At 40.4% G+C, this 14,816-nt stretch overlaps 1 protein-coding gene across 5 annotated transcripts in view; it reads right to left on the reverse strand.

Annotated features, from left to right (window-relative positions):
* Alms1 (ALMS1 centrosome and basal body associated protein) overlaps positions 1 to 14,816 on the reverse strand; it is a 193,322-nt gene that overhangs the window by 74,704 nt on the left and 103,802 nt on the right. For all 5 annotated transcript variants that reach the window (XM_045152900.1, XM_045152898.1, XM_045152897.1 and 2 more), the window contains 2 exons: positions 11,410 to 11,651; positions 7,558 to 7,683 (listed from right to left, as the gene is read on the reverse strand). In XM_045152900.1, coding sequence (XP_045008835.1) covers positions 7,558 to 7,683; positions 11,410 to 11,651 — 368 coding nt within the window. The remainder of the gene's footprint in view (positions 1 to 7,557; positions 7,684 to 11,409; positions 11,652 to 14,816) is intronic.

Below are 14,816 nucleotides of genomic sequence, written 5' to 3' on the forward strand. Positions count from 1 at the left end.
CTTCTCAGCAACTTTGAAACCACTTCCGGTTCCTTCTCTGACAAGTTCCATTATACTTTCTTCTACCAAGCCTTTCAGTGCTAGAGTTTTTCAAGAGGCCAGAACTAGACTTTCTAACGTCCTAGGTAAACTCACTAAGTACCAAGAAATGGCTGATGGGCCGGGTGTGGTGGCACATGCCTTTAATTCCATCACTTGCGAGGCAGAGGTAGGAGGATTGCTGAGAGTTCGAGGCCACCCAGAGACTACATAGTGAATTCCAGGTCAGCCTGGGACAGAGTGAGACCCTACCTCAAAAAGCAAAAAAAGAGAAAGAAATGGCTGATGAAAACCAATATTCATCAATGGCTGAGGCAATTCTTCTTCTTCTTCTTTTTTATTTTTTTTGTTTCTTTGGGGTAGGGTCTCACTCTGATCCAGGGTGACCTGGAACTCACTATGTTAGCCTCAGGGTGGCCTTGAACTCACGGTGATCCTCCTACCTCTGCCTCCCGAGAGCTGGGATTAAAGGCAAGCACCACCACGCCCTACTGAGGCAATTCTTTTACTCTTAGGTTCTAGCATTAAGGGATACTGTTAGTCCTTATATCATTTTAATGGAAATTAAATAACGATGTCTCTTCTTTAAAGATACTACAAACATTGTGGCATAACACAAGTGGCCATTCTCTTTACCAATCCTCCCAAAAGACAGGTTCACAGTTGAGTGGGGAACAGCAGTCAGTCTCTGAGAGTAGCAGGGGAGTGAGCAAGAAACAACTATCAGTAGAGCTGAAAAGCAGCTGGAGGACACTGTAGACTTGCATACACATGCCAACAAAGTGTATGTATATTTATTTTCCTGCACAGCTGTGGTATGTATCGTGTAGATTATTTTTAGAGCCAACCAACAGTTAACATGATTGCTCCAAAAATCTAACTAAAGATCTGGAACTTTCATAAAATCATTTATCTGCAATCTGAATAATGCTGCTTCATATATGGTGCCCATTTGGTATACTCCCAACCTCTGTAAACTGTCTCTGCCTATCTTCAACTGCAATCTTTTTAAAAAAAATTTTTTTTTTAAATTTTTATTTGAGAGAGACAGACACAGAAAGAAAGACAGATAGAGGGAGAGAGAGAGAATGGGCGCGCCAGGGCCTCCAGCCTCTGCAAAAGAACTCTAGACGCGTGCGCCCCCTTGTGCATCTGGCTAACGTGGGACCTGGGGAACTGAGCCTCGAACCGAGCTCGAACCGGGGTCCTTAGGCTTCACAGGCAAGCGCTTAACCGCTAAGCCATCTCTCCAGCCCTCAACTGCAATCTTTATGTGGATACAAAACAGGACCTCATTATTATATGTCCAAAATAGGCATTTTTTTTTTAATCTCCCCCATCCACTTCTTCCTCAAACTCCATTTTACTTGATGGTACTTCTAGTCATCCAGTCAATCACTAGAAACTGTAGCAGTCCTCTTTTGCCCATTATGGTGTAACTAGAGATAATTTTCCCCATGTCCTCATCTTTCATGTTCCACATTCTAATACCAACTCCAAGAGGAACTATTTCCTAAAAACAAGTTACCTGTGTCCACTTGACTTCATCTCTAGTAACATCACTCTCACCCTAGATGCTACCATCTCTGGTACAACCTTCGAATTAACTGGCATTTCCACTAATACATGAACCTTTTAACTCTGAATCTCTAATTTCCTACCTATTAGTCATTTTTTTCCACAGGAGCCAAAATAAAATTTGCAAATCTAAATGAAACCACAATTGCCTATTAGAATAAAGCCTACAAAGTTTAATATGGTTTACAAGCCTCTGTGTGGTCTTTATGACTACATATATTTTAAAATGTTTTATTTGAGACAGAGGGAGAGAGAAAGGAAAAAAGAGAGAGAGGAAGGGAGACAGGGAAGAGAAATGGGTACACCAGGGACTCCAGCCACTGCAAACGAACTCCAAACACATGCACCACCATGTGTATCTGGCTTTATGTGGGTCCTGGGGAGTTGAACCTGGGTCCTTAGGTTTCACGTGCAAGTGCCTTAACCACTAACCCATCTCTCTAGCCCTAATAGATCTACTTTACTTCAATTATGTTTTCCCACTACTAGGCTTTACCCTGTTAAAATTTACAGGTCAAAGTTTTGTACTAAGCCTTGTACTAGGCCCAAACAGACTAAAACAAATATAGGATCCTTTTTGCTAAGTGACACATAATCACAATGAAGCTTTAAGGAAGGAGAGACGAATGGAAGAAAACATTTTTTTAAAATAAACAAATCTTGGTTATATATCCTTCTAAGTGATCATACCATACATAGTTTTTTTTTTTTTTTTTCCCCCCACTCCAGTAGCAATACACTTTCAAGGGAATTTAGAGTTTAAGTGAGTATTCAAGGTAGAAGTCTATGTTAGGTCAAAATCAACTTGAGGATACCTACAAAGGCACTGTTAAAACCAACATCTCATATGCTCTAATAACCCACAAGAGTTTTCCTTTGTGCTTACAACTGTCACTTGTGCCTAAATATGAGGATGTGGGGAAGTATTTGGCTTGTGTTTAGAAGCCATGTTGTTCCAGAGACATTTAGTCTTTGTGAAAATAGCTTTTAGTAAAGAATATCTGCATGTGTGTGCATGTGCACACACAAACACACATGTATACATGCATAAGTGTGCCAGCGTCTCTTGCTCCTATAAATGAACATCAGACACTTGCACTAATTTTTGCACCTGGCTTATGGGGGTGGCTTGGGAATTGAACCTAGGTCAGCAAGTTTTGCAAGCAAAACTTGTGCCTTTAGCCACTGAGTCATCTTTGTAGCCCCCAGAGACCAATCACACTCAGACAAGTAAGATAAGATGCTTATACTATAAAAGGCAAGAGTATCACATTGCAACTTGAAATTAAGGTTGTCCTTCTCCCCCAAGGTCACATCATTATAGAGTACAGTGAACCAAATATATGCACCTGCAAAATTCTCTCCTTTTTTGTTAAAAATATGTGCTGGGCATGGTGGCAGAGGTAGGAGGATCTCAGTGAGTTCAAGGCCACCCTGAGAATACAGAGCGAATTCCAGGTCAGCCTGTGCTAGGCTGAGACCCTACCTCAAAAAACAAACACACAAAAACGATATAAATGAACTTAGGCTAAATGCATGTTCAAGACAATGTATTCTGAAGTTGACTATTATAGCTAAAGACAGACACTTTTTTGTTTTCCAGTCATCTGACTTTATTGCTTATGTTATCTTAAAGTTTCCTATTCTTTAAAAGTATTTCTTTTTATTTATTTTATTTTGAGACAGAAAGAGAGAGAAAAAGAAATTGGTGTGCCAGGGCCTTAGCCACTGCAATCGAACTCTAGACACAAGCACCACCTAGTGTGCATGTATGACCTTGTGTTTGCCTCATCTTTGGGTATCTGGCTTATATGGAATCTGGAGAGTTGAACATGGGTCCTTAGGTTTTGCAGGCAAGCGACTTAACCACTGAGCCATATCTCCAGCCTTTCCTATTCATGTTCAATGATTTTGCTAATTTTGTACATTCAATGATTTATAAGATGTTCAGTTTTAAAATTCTACTAAAAGGATTTTAGGGATATCTTTTAAAGTGCCCTCTCCCCAAGGCAGGGTCTCACTCTAGTACAGGCTGACCTGAAAACTCTCTCTATAGCCCCAGGCTGGCCTCAAATTCCCAGTGATACACCTACCTCAGCCTCTAGAGTGCTAGGACTAAATGTCTGTGCCACTGTATCCAGTTGTTGAAGTTTTTACTGTAGTGAAATATAACTAACAAAATTTGCTGTTTTAACCATGCTTAAGGATACAGCTAGTGGCAATGAAGTACATTCAAGCTGTTATGCAACTATCACCATCATTTGTTTCCAAAACTTACTCATCTTCCCAAACTTTACCTCTTGTGGGTCCTGGGGAATTGAACCTGGGTCCTTTGGCTTTGCAGGCAAGTGCCCAAACTAACTCTTAAATAATCACTTTATGTCCTACTTGACCTTAGGCCCTAGTGACTACTGTCATACTTTCAGTCTCTAAAAACTTAAGTACTGTAGATGTTCCACTGAAGTGGGAATCATATCAGTAATCATCCATGTTACAGTATGAATGAGAATGTCATTCCTCTTAAAGGGCTGAGTAATATCCTATACACATCTTACTTATCTACTGATAAATATATGCTTGATAGACTTATTGTTCTTAATCCTGCTGTAAACATAGGGGCAAGAGTAGGTCTTTGAGATCCTATCTTTACTTCTTAGAAAAAGTATACTTAGAAGTAAAATTGCTGGAGCATTTGATAAATTGTGTTTTAAAGAACTGTCACACTTGTCCACAATGGTGACACAATTTTACCCTACCAGCAAAAGGATTCTAATTTCTTCACATCCTCACCAGTATCTGGTTTTCTTTTTCTTTTTTCTTTTCTTTTCATTTATTACAGTCAGAGGGGGAGAGAATGAGAATAGGCATGCCAGGGCTTCTAGTCACTGCAAACGAACTCCAGACATATGTGCCACTATGTGCATCTGGCTTATGTGGGACCTGGAGAATCGAACCTAGGTCCTTAGGCTTTGCTGACATGTGCCTTTACTGCTAAGCCATCTCTCCAGCCCAACACTTGGTTTTCTTTTTCATTAAAATGTATTACTTGGGCTGGGTGTGATAGTGCATGCCTTTAATCCCAGCACTCAGGAAGAAGTAAGAGGATCACCATGAGTTTGAGGCCAGCCTGAGCTACACAGTGAATTCCAGGTCAGCCTGGGTTAGAGTGAGACCCTACCTTGAAAAACAAAGTAGCAACAACAAAAAATAGGCCAACAAAAAATGTATTATTTGCACATGTGTGTACAAGGGTGCATATGTGTGTGAATGGGCACACCGAGGTCTATTGCTGCTGCAAATGAATGCTCCAGCTTTGTGTGGGTACTAAGAAACTGCACCCAGGCCAGAAGGCTTTGCAAACAACCGCTGAGCAAGCTCCCCAGTCCTGACCATTGGTTTTCTTTTTAAAATAATTATTCTAATGGGTATGACTATTACATAATATCTTTGGATTGTACTTGCTCATGATGATCAAAGGAGAGGTCTTGTCATGTGCTTGTCAATTATTTGTTTATCTTCCTTGGAGAAATGTTGATTTAGATTTTATGCTCATGTATAAACCAAAGTGTCCAGCTTTTTCTCTTTTGAGTTGTAAGTTCTTCACATATTCTAGACACTAACCCTTATCAGGTAAGATATATGATTTGAAAATACTTTTTCTTATTCGATAAATTATCATTTTTTTTTCCAAATGCTGGTACTGGCAATCAAACCCAAGGCCTTAGGCTAGGGATGCCTGCTGAGCATGCATGAAGCCCTAAGTTTGATCCCCAGCACTGTATAAACCAAATGTGGTGGTAATCCTCTATAATCCTAACACCTGGGAGGCAGAAGTAGGAGGGTCAGCAGTTCAAGATCACCGTTGGTTATATACTGAGTTCTAGGCCAAGCTGGGCTACATGAAGGCACTGTCTCAAAAAAAAAAAAAAAAAAAAAATCAAGCTGGGCATGGTAGCGCATGCCTTTAACCCCAGCACTTGAGAGGCAGAGGTAGGAGGATCACCATGAGTTCGAGGCCACTCTAAGACTACATAATGAATTCCAAATGAATTCCAGGTCAGCCTGGGCTAAAATGAAACCCTAAAAAAAAAGAGAAAGAACTCAAGGACTTGTTAGGTAAGCACTTTATCATTCTGCCACATTCAGAACCTAATCACAAAGTCTTTTTATTTTCTTATTTTTAAAAAAACATTTTTATTTATTTGTAAGCAGAGGATAGGATAGGATAGGATACAGACAGACATATGAGAGAGAGAAGGAGAGAGAATGGGCATGCTCTAGCCATTGCAAACAAACTCTAGATGCATGTGCCACCTTGTAGCATGTGGCTTATGTGGGTCATAGGGCATTGAACCTGGATCCTTAGGTTTCACAGGCAAGTGGCTTAACTGCTAAGTCATCTCACCAGCCCAAATACAGATTTTATTTATTTGAGAAAGGCAGATAGAAAACAGGCACACCAGGGCCTTCAGCCACTGCAAAGGAACTCCAGATGCAAGTGCCATCTTGTGCATCTGGCTTACGTGGGCTCTGGGGTATTGAATCTAGATCCCTTGGCTTTGGGGGCAGGTGCCTTAACCATTAAGCATCTCTCCAGCCCCATAATTTTTTTTTTTTTAAATTCATAGCCTTGAGAAGCTGGAGAGATGGCTCAGCAGTTAAAGCCCATGGCTGAAAAGGTTAAGGACTTGACTTCATTTCCCCAGTACCCACATAAAGCCAGATACACAGGGTATCACATGTGTCTGGAGTTTATTTGCAGTGGCAGAAGGCCCGGGCAAACTTATTCTCTCTCTATTTATTTGAGAGAGAGATAAAGACATAGGGAGAGACAGAGAGAGAGAATGGGTACATCAGGGCCTCTAGCCAGTGCAAACGAACTCCAGATGCATGTGCCACCTTGTTTATCTGGTTTACGTGGGTCCTGGGGAATTGAACCAAGGTCCTTTGGCTTTGCAGGCAAATGCCTTAACCACTAAGCTATCTCTCCAGGCCCCTATACTTTCTCTAAATAAATAAATATTTATTTGCAAACAGAAGGTGGGGGGGAGACAGGCAGAGAGAATAGATATCAGCATATTGTCATGGATAATAAAGGACAAAAAAAGCCAGGCGTGGTGGCGCACGCCTTTAATCCCAGCACTCAGGAGGCAGAGGTAGGAGGATCGCCGAGAGTTCGAGGCCACCCTGAGACTACATAGTGAATTCCAGGTCAGCCTGAGCCAGAGTGAGACCCTAACTCGAAAAACCAAAAAAAAAAAAAAAAAAAAGACATGAAAGTAGAAGAGGGAATAGTTAGAAAGAAAAAAGGGTTCATATTGTATATATGTAAGTACAATGATTGTTATGGGGAGGTAATATGATGGAGAATGGAATTTCAAAGGAGAAAATGTGGGGGGGAGGGAGGGAATTAACACGGAATTTTTTTTATAATTATGGAAAATGATAATAAAAATTTAAAAAACAAAATTAAAATTAAAAAGAAGGGTTCAGTGGAAGGGAGATGGGGGAGGTGGACCAAAGAAGGTAATGATAGGAGATTATGATCAAATACATTTTGTATGTGAAGAAAATTGTCAATGAAGTTAAAAAATAGTACTGCTGTCCTGATATCTTAGTAACTATCTGAAAAAAACTATTTTTTGTACTATATGCATTATAGGCTAATGGAAAAAAAAGTCACTGCAACACTAAGGATAGTGTGAACCAAGAAAACTTAGACACTTCCTTAGATGATGTGCACTAACCTTAACAAACAGTTGTTCATGTAATTTTTCATCAAATATTTATTAAACACTTAAGGTTATAGAACAGATCTGATCAAATAACTATCTGAATCAAGACATAAAACGTTTCATATTTCACTGAGGAATTTCATCATCAACCAGCCAACACACAAATTTTCAAAAAATAAAACTTTGAATAATTTCTGCTTAATACCTGAATGTGAGCTCTCAATGGTAGTGTCTGACTTGGAATCGGGAACTGAAGGGACTGCTTGTAATTGTGGAACATAGTACATCTTCGAACTACCAGATGGCTTATACGGCAACAGCACAGGCTGGGCTAAGGAGGCAAAGATCAGAATAACTAATAAGAAAACTAATACGCATTAACTCACTGAATATTATCATTAATATAAGCATTAAATATTAACTCAATGAATACATATTGAGTACTTTTCCATGTGTCAGGCAGTGTTCACATTTCTTGGGATTTATGAGTAAGTTCAACAGAAATGTACCTTTGCTCTCAAGAGGAGCCAGGATACTAAAGACGGAAGATATATTGTAGACAATTCAAATAAAGAAGCCAATTATCTGGAATTTTAATGAATTATAAGTGAGATGAGGGCTTGAGAAATGGCTCAGCAGTTAAGGCACTTGCCTGCAACACTTAACGACCCAGGTTTGATTCCCCAGTACCCATGTAAAGCCAGATGTACAAAATGGCACATGGACCTGGAATTTGTCTGCAGTGGCTAGAGGCCCTGGTGTACCCATTCTCTCTCTCTTTTCCTCTCTTCTCTGCTTGCAAATAAGTGAGATGAAAACATACTGTGGGAGATTATGAAGACAAGGGAAATTGGGACAGGATGCAATTTAGAATAGTAGTAAAAGGTTTCACTGAGATAAGTTTTCAGAAATTGCTCCATATATAGATGGCTGTAACAACAAAATGGTTACCTTATAGTGAATACAAATCTGGTCACTACTAACCCTATTGCTAGTCTTATTCTACTTCTAAAGTAACAGAAATGTCTAACTCATTCTTGTATGATAGAGCTTCAAAACAAAGTGTTCCTTTATAAAAATTTCAACAAATTTTGAATATTTAAAATATTTTATTTATTTGAAAAAGAGAGAGAAGAGGCAGATAGAGAGAGACAGAATAGACATATCAGGGCCTCCAGCCACTGCAACTGAACTCCAGAGGCATGTGCCACCTTATGCATTTGGTGAATTGAACCTGGGTCCTTAGGCTTTGCAGGCAAGCACCTTAATCACTAAGCCATCCCATTATTGGGAAGTGGCAGAAAGTAGGAGGTGGGCCCCAGTGTGTGTGTGGTGAGTGCCCTTGAAGAATATGTCTTTCCCTCTCCTCCCTCCTTATCCTCCCTGTTTCCCAGCTGCTACAAACTGGGTGGCTTTACTCTGTCATGCGTGCCTTCCTTGCCATTATTTTCTTCTTTACCCTGTGTTGTATGGCAAGTATCTCCAAATTGAAATAGCCCCTCCTGAAGAGAGGAGAGAGGCTCTGGAAACTCAGGAGGTCAAGTCTGGAGAACTAAAACTTAAAGGATCACACCACCACTCCCCAAAATTATAGGAGTGATAAGCAACTGTTGAAGGGCAGACTCAGACAAATGCTGCATGCATCGCAATTGAAACATTCCCACATGGGAGAAGGAAGGAAGCTCAGTAAGTCAACAAGTCTGGGAAAGAGATTGCAAGATCCTTCGCTAAGTCTGTATAAAGGGAAAACAACTGTTTAGGAAAAAACTCTCAGGCCAGTCCATTTACCTGCAAGTTCTGCAGTATGCTGAGTCTTTCCTACCTGCCCTGCCAAAGCTGCATGTCCAGTAGTTGCTGCAGACTCTGACCAGCCAGGATGCCTGCAGGTTGTGCAATATGTTCAAGAGATGCAGCTTCCTGACTGATGTGGGCTTTTTGGTGATGTACCCATGCTCCTGTAAGCAACCCCTTAATCCCGCTCTTAACCCCAATAACTCATTGGTTCACCAAAACTGGTTTTGGTGCAATTATACTTTGGTCTGTTGTCTGAGCCCTTTCTGGGGTGAAAAGACATGTGCTTAGGTCTCCCCAGAGAAGACGTGTCCCACAACATCCTGGAAAATAGCTAAATAATATTCCTAGCTAGTGGAAAATGACTTGGGCCATGAAAAACTCCTGCCTGTGTTCCTCCAGGCTTTCTGTCCCTTCCAGTGGACTATAATGGTGAATCCAAGATAAACCTTAGGTTCTACAGTTATAGCAGCAGTGCAAGCAGCCAACCTGAATAAGGGGTGAATGTTTTGTAAGCAAGAAGTATACTGCTACTATTGTAGAAAAGAAGCTGAAATTTGAACTGATTCACTGAGTTATTATAAGAGTTAATTGCTGAGGAGCTAAACATATCTTTGTCAGCAGATGGAAAAATCCTAGAACTGTCCAGAAAGGGCCCAGAGGGACCATAAGAAGGAGATAGTTAGGCAAAAACAAAATAAAGTTCATTGTTAGGGTGGCCTAACAGAAATGATCAATATGCAAATTGCCACGTCTTGTTTGTTCGCTTATCACTCCCCTTGGCTAAAACTATAAAATAAAATCTCAGCTCAGGGTCAGAGCTTCTTTGAAGAGCTATCTCAAGCTCTTTGGCCCCCAGAAAAAAATAAATCCTCTACTTTCACTCATACTGGCATTGAAGTGATCTTTCCAGAGAACTTCTGCAACACTACTATGTACTAGAATTCACTTTGCATGTCACATTGCAGAATGCTAATAATTCATCTGCCTACCTAAAAACTGATCTTATTTAAGTTCTTATGTACTTTCCTGAAGTTTTACAATAACCATAGGATAACAGTAGCTGATAAGTGATAAGAATTGCAATATTGTTAATACTACTAGCAATTGAGATGAAAATGGACTAAATCTCATTCCCTTCATAGATATGTAAATAAAAGATAGATACAGAGCCGAGCATGGTGGGGCACACCTTTAATCACAGCACTTGGGAGGCAGAGGTAGGAGGATTGCCATGAGTTCAAGGCCACCCTGAGACTAATAGTGAGTTCCAGGTCAGCCTGGGCTAGTGTGAAACCCTACCTCAAAAAACTAAAAAAAAGATGGATACAGTAACCAAGTAGATCGTGATACTTAAAAGTTAGTTTGCAGGTGGAGAGAGGGCTCAATGAGTGGTTAAGGAACCTGCCTGCAAAGTCTAATGATCAGAGTTTGATTACCCGGTATTACCCAGTACATGCCAGGTACACTGAGTGATGCATGTGTCTGGAGTCCATTTGTAGCAACTAGAGACCCTGGCATGCTTATTCTCTCTCTGCCAAGCTTAAAAAAAAAAAAAAAAGTTTTCATTTAACATTTACCTGGATTTTATTTTATTTTAAAAATAATTTGGGGGCCAGGCATGGTGGCACATGCCTTTAATCCCAGCACTTGGGAGGTAGGAGGATCACAGTGAGTTCAAGGCCACCCTGAGACTGAATTCCAGGTCAGCCTGGGCTACAGTGAGACCCTGCCTTAAAAAAGAAAAGCAACAAAAAACAAAAGTTTTGGGCTGGAGAAATGACTTAGTGGTTAAGGTGCTTGCTTGCAAAGGCAAGGGACCCAGGTTCAATTCCCAGGACCCATGTAAGCCAGATGCACATGGAGGCACATGCATCTTAGAGTTCATTTGCAGTGGCTAAAGGCCCTGGAACACCCATTCTCTCTTTTTTCTAAACAAATAAAAAGTTTTAAAAATAAGAAAAAGGGGCTGGAGAAATGGCTTAGTGGTTAAGGTGTTTGCCTGCAAAGCCAATCGACCCTGGCTCGATTCCCAGGACCTACATTAGCCAGATGCACAAGGGGGCATATGTGTCTGGAGTTCATTTGCAGTGGCTGGAGGCCCTGGCACGCCCATTCTCCCTCTCCCTCTTTCTCTGTCAAATAAATAAAATATTTTGAAAAAATAAGACAAAGTTTTAATGATGAGAAAGATACAGTAACAAATTTCAAAGAACTATACACAAAGGTTGTTATAATGAGATTAAACACGGTTATGTTCTCTTACCATCTGGACCACTACCGGTAGTGACCTGCTGCACTGAAGGTGATGAAGCAACCTTGACAGGAACTTTGTGTGTCTTTTGGGTACTGAGGTCTACACCTTCATGTCCATTATCATCAGTATTAATGAAAATTTCAGATAAAAACATGGTCTTCTCTGGACTTTCTGTTGTTATCTGAGTGACTGCATCAGATGATAACTTCCCAGAGGATGCAGAAAAGGGGATATTACTCTGTCCTGGTGAACTAACAAGAAAGAGAGGACATATCATATCTTTATTCAGGAACATTTAATTAATTGTAGACACCTGTGACCTCAAAGGCTGATAAGGTATCTCCACATTATTCTTTGTCAGATACATATTAAAATGTGATCATGAGGGCTGGGGAGATGATTTAGCAGTTAAGGTGCTTGCCTGCAAAGCCTAAGGACCCAGGTTTGATTCTCTAGGTCCCACATAAGCCAGATACACATGGTAGCACATGCATATGGAGTTTGTATGCAGGGGTGTGTTTTTTCTCATTCTCTCTCTCTCTCTTTCCCTCTGTAATAAATAAATAAAAAATATTTTGGGGCTGGATAGATGGCTTAGCAGTTAAGCCATTTGCCTGCAAAGCCAAAGGACCTCAGTTCGATTCCCCAGGACCCATGTAAACCAGATGCACAAGGTGGCACATGTGTCTGGAGTTTGTTTGCAGTGGCTGGAGGCCCTGGTATGCCCATTCTGTCTCTCTCCTTCCCTCTCTCTGGCTCTTTCCCCTCTCTTTCAAATAAATAATTTAAAAACTGGGCTTGGCGTAGTGGCACACGCCTTTAATTCCAGCATTAGGGAGGCAGAGGGAGGAGGATCACCATGAGTTCAAGGCCACCTGAGACTACATAGTAAATTCCAGGTCAGCCTGAGCTAAAGTGAAACCCTACCTCAAAAAACCAAAACTGAAAAAAAAAAAAATTAAAAAGCTAAAAAAAAAAATAGTATTTTGGGCTGGAGAGATTGCTTAGTAGTTAAGGTGCGTGACTGTGAAGCATAAGGATCTATGTTTGATTATCCAGGTTCCACTTGAGCCAGATGCACATGGTGGCACATGCATCTGGAGTTCGTCCATAGTGGCTAGAAGCCCTGGCATGCCCATTCTCACTCACTCTCTCTCTGTGTGTGTGTCTCAAATAAATAATAAGAAAAAAAATTTTAATTAATCATCAATGTGTTTTATTTAGTCTAAGACTTACTTTTCAATTTTAAAGGAGTTTAGCTTATAAAGTTTTATTTCTACACTCAAACCCCTTGAATACAGTTTGGACTGTGTGACTGGATTTCAAAGAATAGTTTGAAAGAAGGGAGAAATAGTAAATTTATAGTGGAGAAACATCATCCAAAGTTGACATCACTAGTAATGACTTATGAACACTTTATTCACTCTATGGCATGAGAAGGGAGCATTTTACCTCTCTTCTTTCCCCAAACCTAAAACTCGAGTCTCATTATGATAAACATTAGCCAAACACCTAGAAAATATCTAGTATGCCTCGTAGGACCTCAAATTGCCAAATTTATTAAGAACTGGGAAGAAGTAAAGGATTATCACATAAGGCTAAAAGATAATGACCAACTGCCTAGATCTGTTTGCACTGTTACAAGAAAATACCAGAGGGGCTGTGTGGGCCTATAAACAACAGAAATTCATCGATCACAGTTGTGGAGTCTATTAAGTCTGTGGCTGAAGCAATGCCAAATTTCATGTGTATTGAGGGGCTGCTTTTTGGTTCATAAATGGTATCTTTTCTCCAAGTCCTCACATAGTACAAGGGACTACATAAGCTGTATGTAGGTCTCTTGCATAAGAATGCTAACCTCACTCATAAGACAACTACCCTACAATTTATTTATTTTATTTTATTTATTTTAGAACAACAGAGAGGAGGCGGGGGGAGGGGAGATAGAGAGAGAGAGAGAGAATGGGCATGCCAGGTCTTCCAGCCACTGCAAATGAACTCCAGACACGTGCACCCCCTTGTGCATCTGGCTAATGTGGGTCCTGGGGAACTGAGCCTCAAACCAGGGTCCTTAGGCTTCACAGAAAAGTGCTTAACTGCTAAGCCATCTCTCCAGCCCTACCCTACAATTTAAATACCTCCTTAAGGTCCCACATCCAAAAACTATCACATTGGAAATTAGACGTTTACATCCCAAGAATTTATGTATGTATTTATTTTTTGGATTTTTTAATTAAAAGTATTTATTAATAGCTTTATACATGTATTTTGATATACTCACCCCTTACTATCCTCTCTGAACCCCCTTCCCACTCCTGCTTCCTAGCTAGTCTTCTACTTTAATGATTTTTCTTTTAGGTTACCTGCTGAGTTTAAATAGGGTTACTTGTACAAGCATGGTTAGGGGGGTGGTATCTGTCAGAGTATGAACAATTAACCAGAGGCTATAGGACTGAAGAAATGTCTCCCTCCTTTTCCCCAGCAAACAGTAATTGCCAACTGGTCCTCAGGGAAGACTGGGGGGTCTCATGACCCTCTTGGGGATTAAGCCTTAACATATGAATTTTGGAGAAACATAAATATTTAGAGTCTATTTCTGGTTTTCCAAAATTCATGTCCTCACATGCTAAGTTCAGAGTATAATCTAGTTATTATCTATAGTACATAGGCAGGTTTTCAAAGTACAGTTTATCTTGGAGCAAAATGTGCTTCAGCTGTGAATCAATGAAGTTAAGCATGTTATGTTGTTCCAAAATACAATGGTAGCACAGCCATAAGACAGACATTCTCATTCCAAAATGAAATAAAGAGGAGATTTAGGTCTCTATTAAGTCCCGTACCTTAAAACTCAAGAGTAATCTTTGACTAAAGACTCTGCCCTGCCTCTATGACTGCCCAATAATGCCTTATGGGGCTTCTCCTAGTTATTGTTGTTCCTAAAGCTATTATTTCTTGCCTGGCTCTGTGGCTTTCTAAGGTACCCATACCACCACATTGCTGGATACAGCAAAGCACATTGAATCCTGAAGCCCTAGAGCCACAGTTAAGGTGGCTAGGAAATGCAAAGACATCGAGTGTGGACAACCAAACCTACAAGGAAAATGGTCATTTGGTCACACTACTGTTATTCTCTACCAAACATACCACCTTATTTTCCAAATTTTCACTTCTTTTAAATTAAAAACCCATGTTTAACTCATTTCTATTCTTGCATTTTGTGACCAGCATCCAAAAGAAGCCAAGCTATACTTTCACTATTTTTTTTTCCCAAGGCAGGGTCTCACTCTGGTCCAGGGTGACCAAGAACTTAACTCTGTAGACTCAGGCTGGCTTTAAACTCACAGCAATCCCCCTATCTCAGCCTCCTGAGTACTGGGGCTAAAGGTGTTCACCACTACATCCATCTTAGAAGTTTC

This window comes from Jaculus jaculus, chromosome 6 (genome assembly GCF_020740685.1).
Source record: "Jaculus jaculus isolate mJacJac1 chromosome 6, mJacJac1.mat.Y.cur, whole genome shotgun sequence".
Taxonomy (NCBI): Eukaryota; Metazoa; Chordata; class Mammalia; order Rodentia; family Dipodidae; genus Jaculus; species Jaculus jaculus.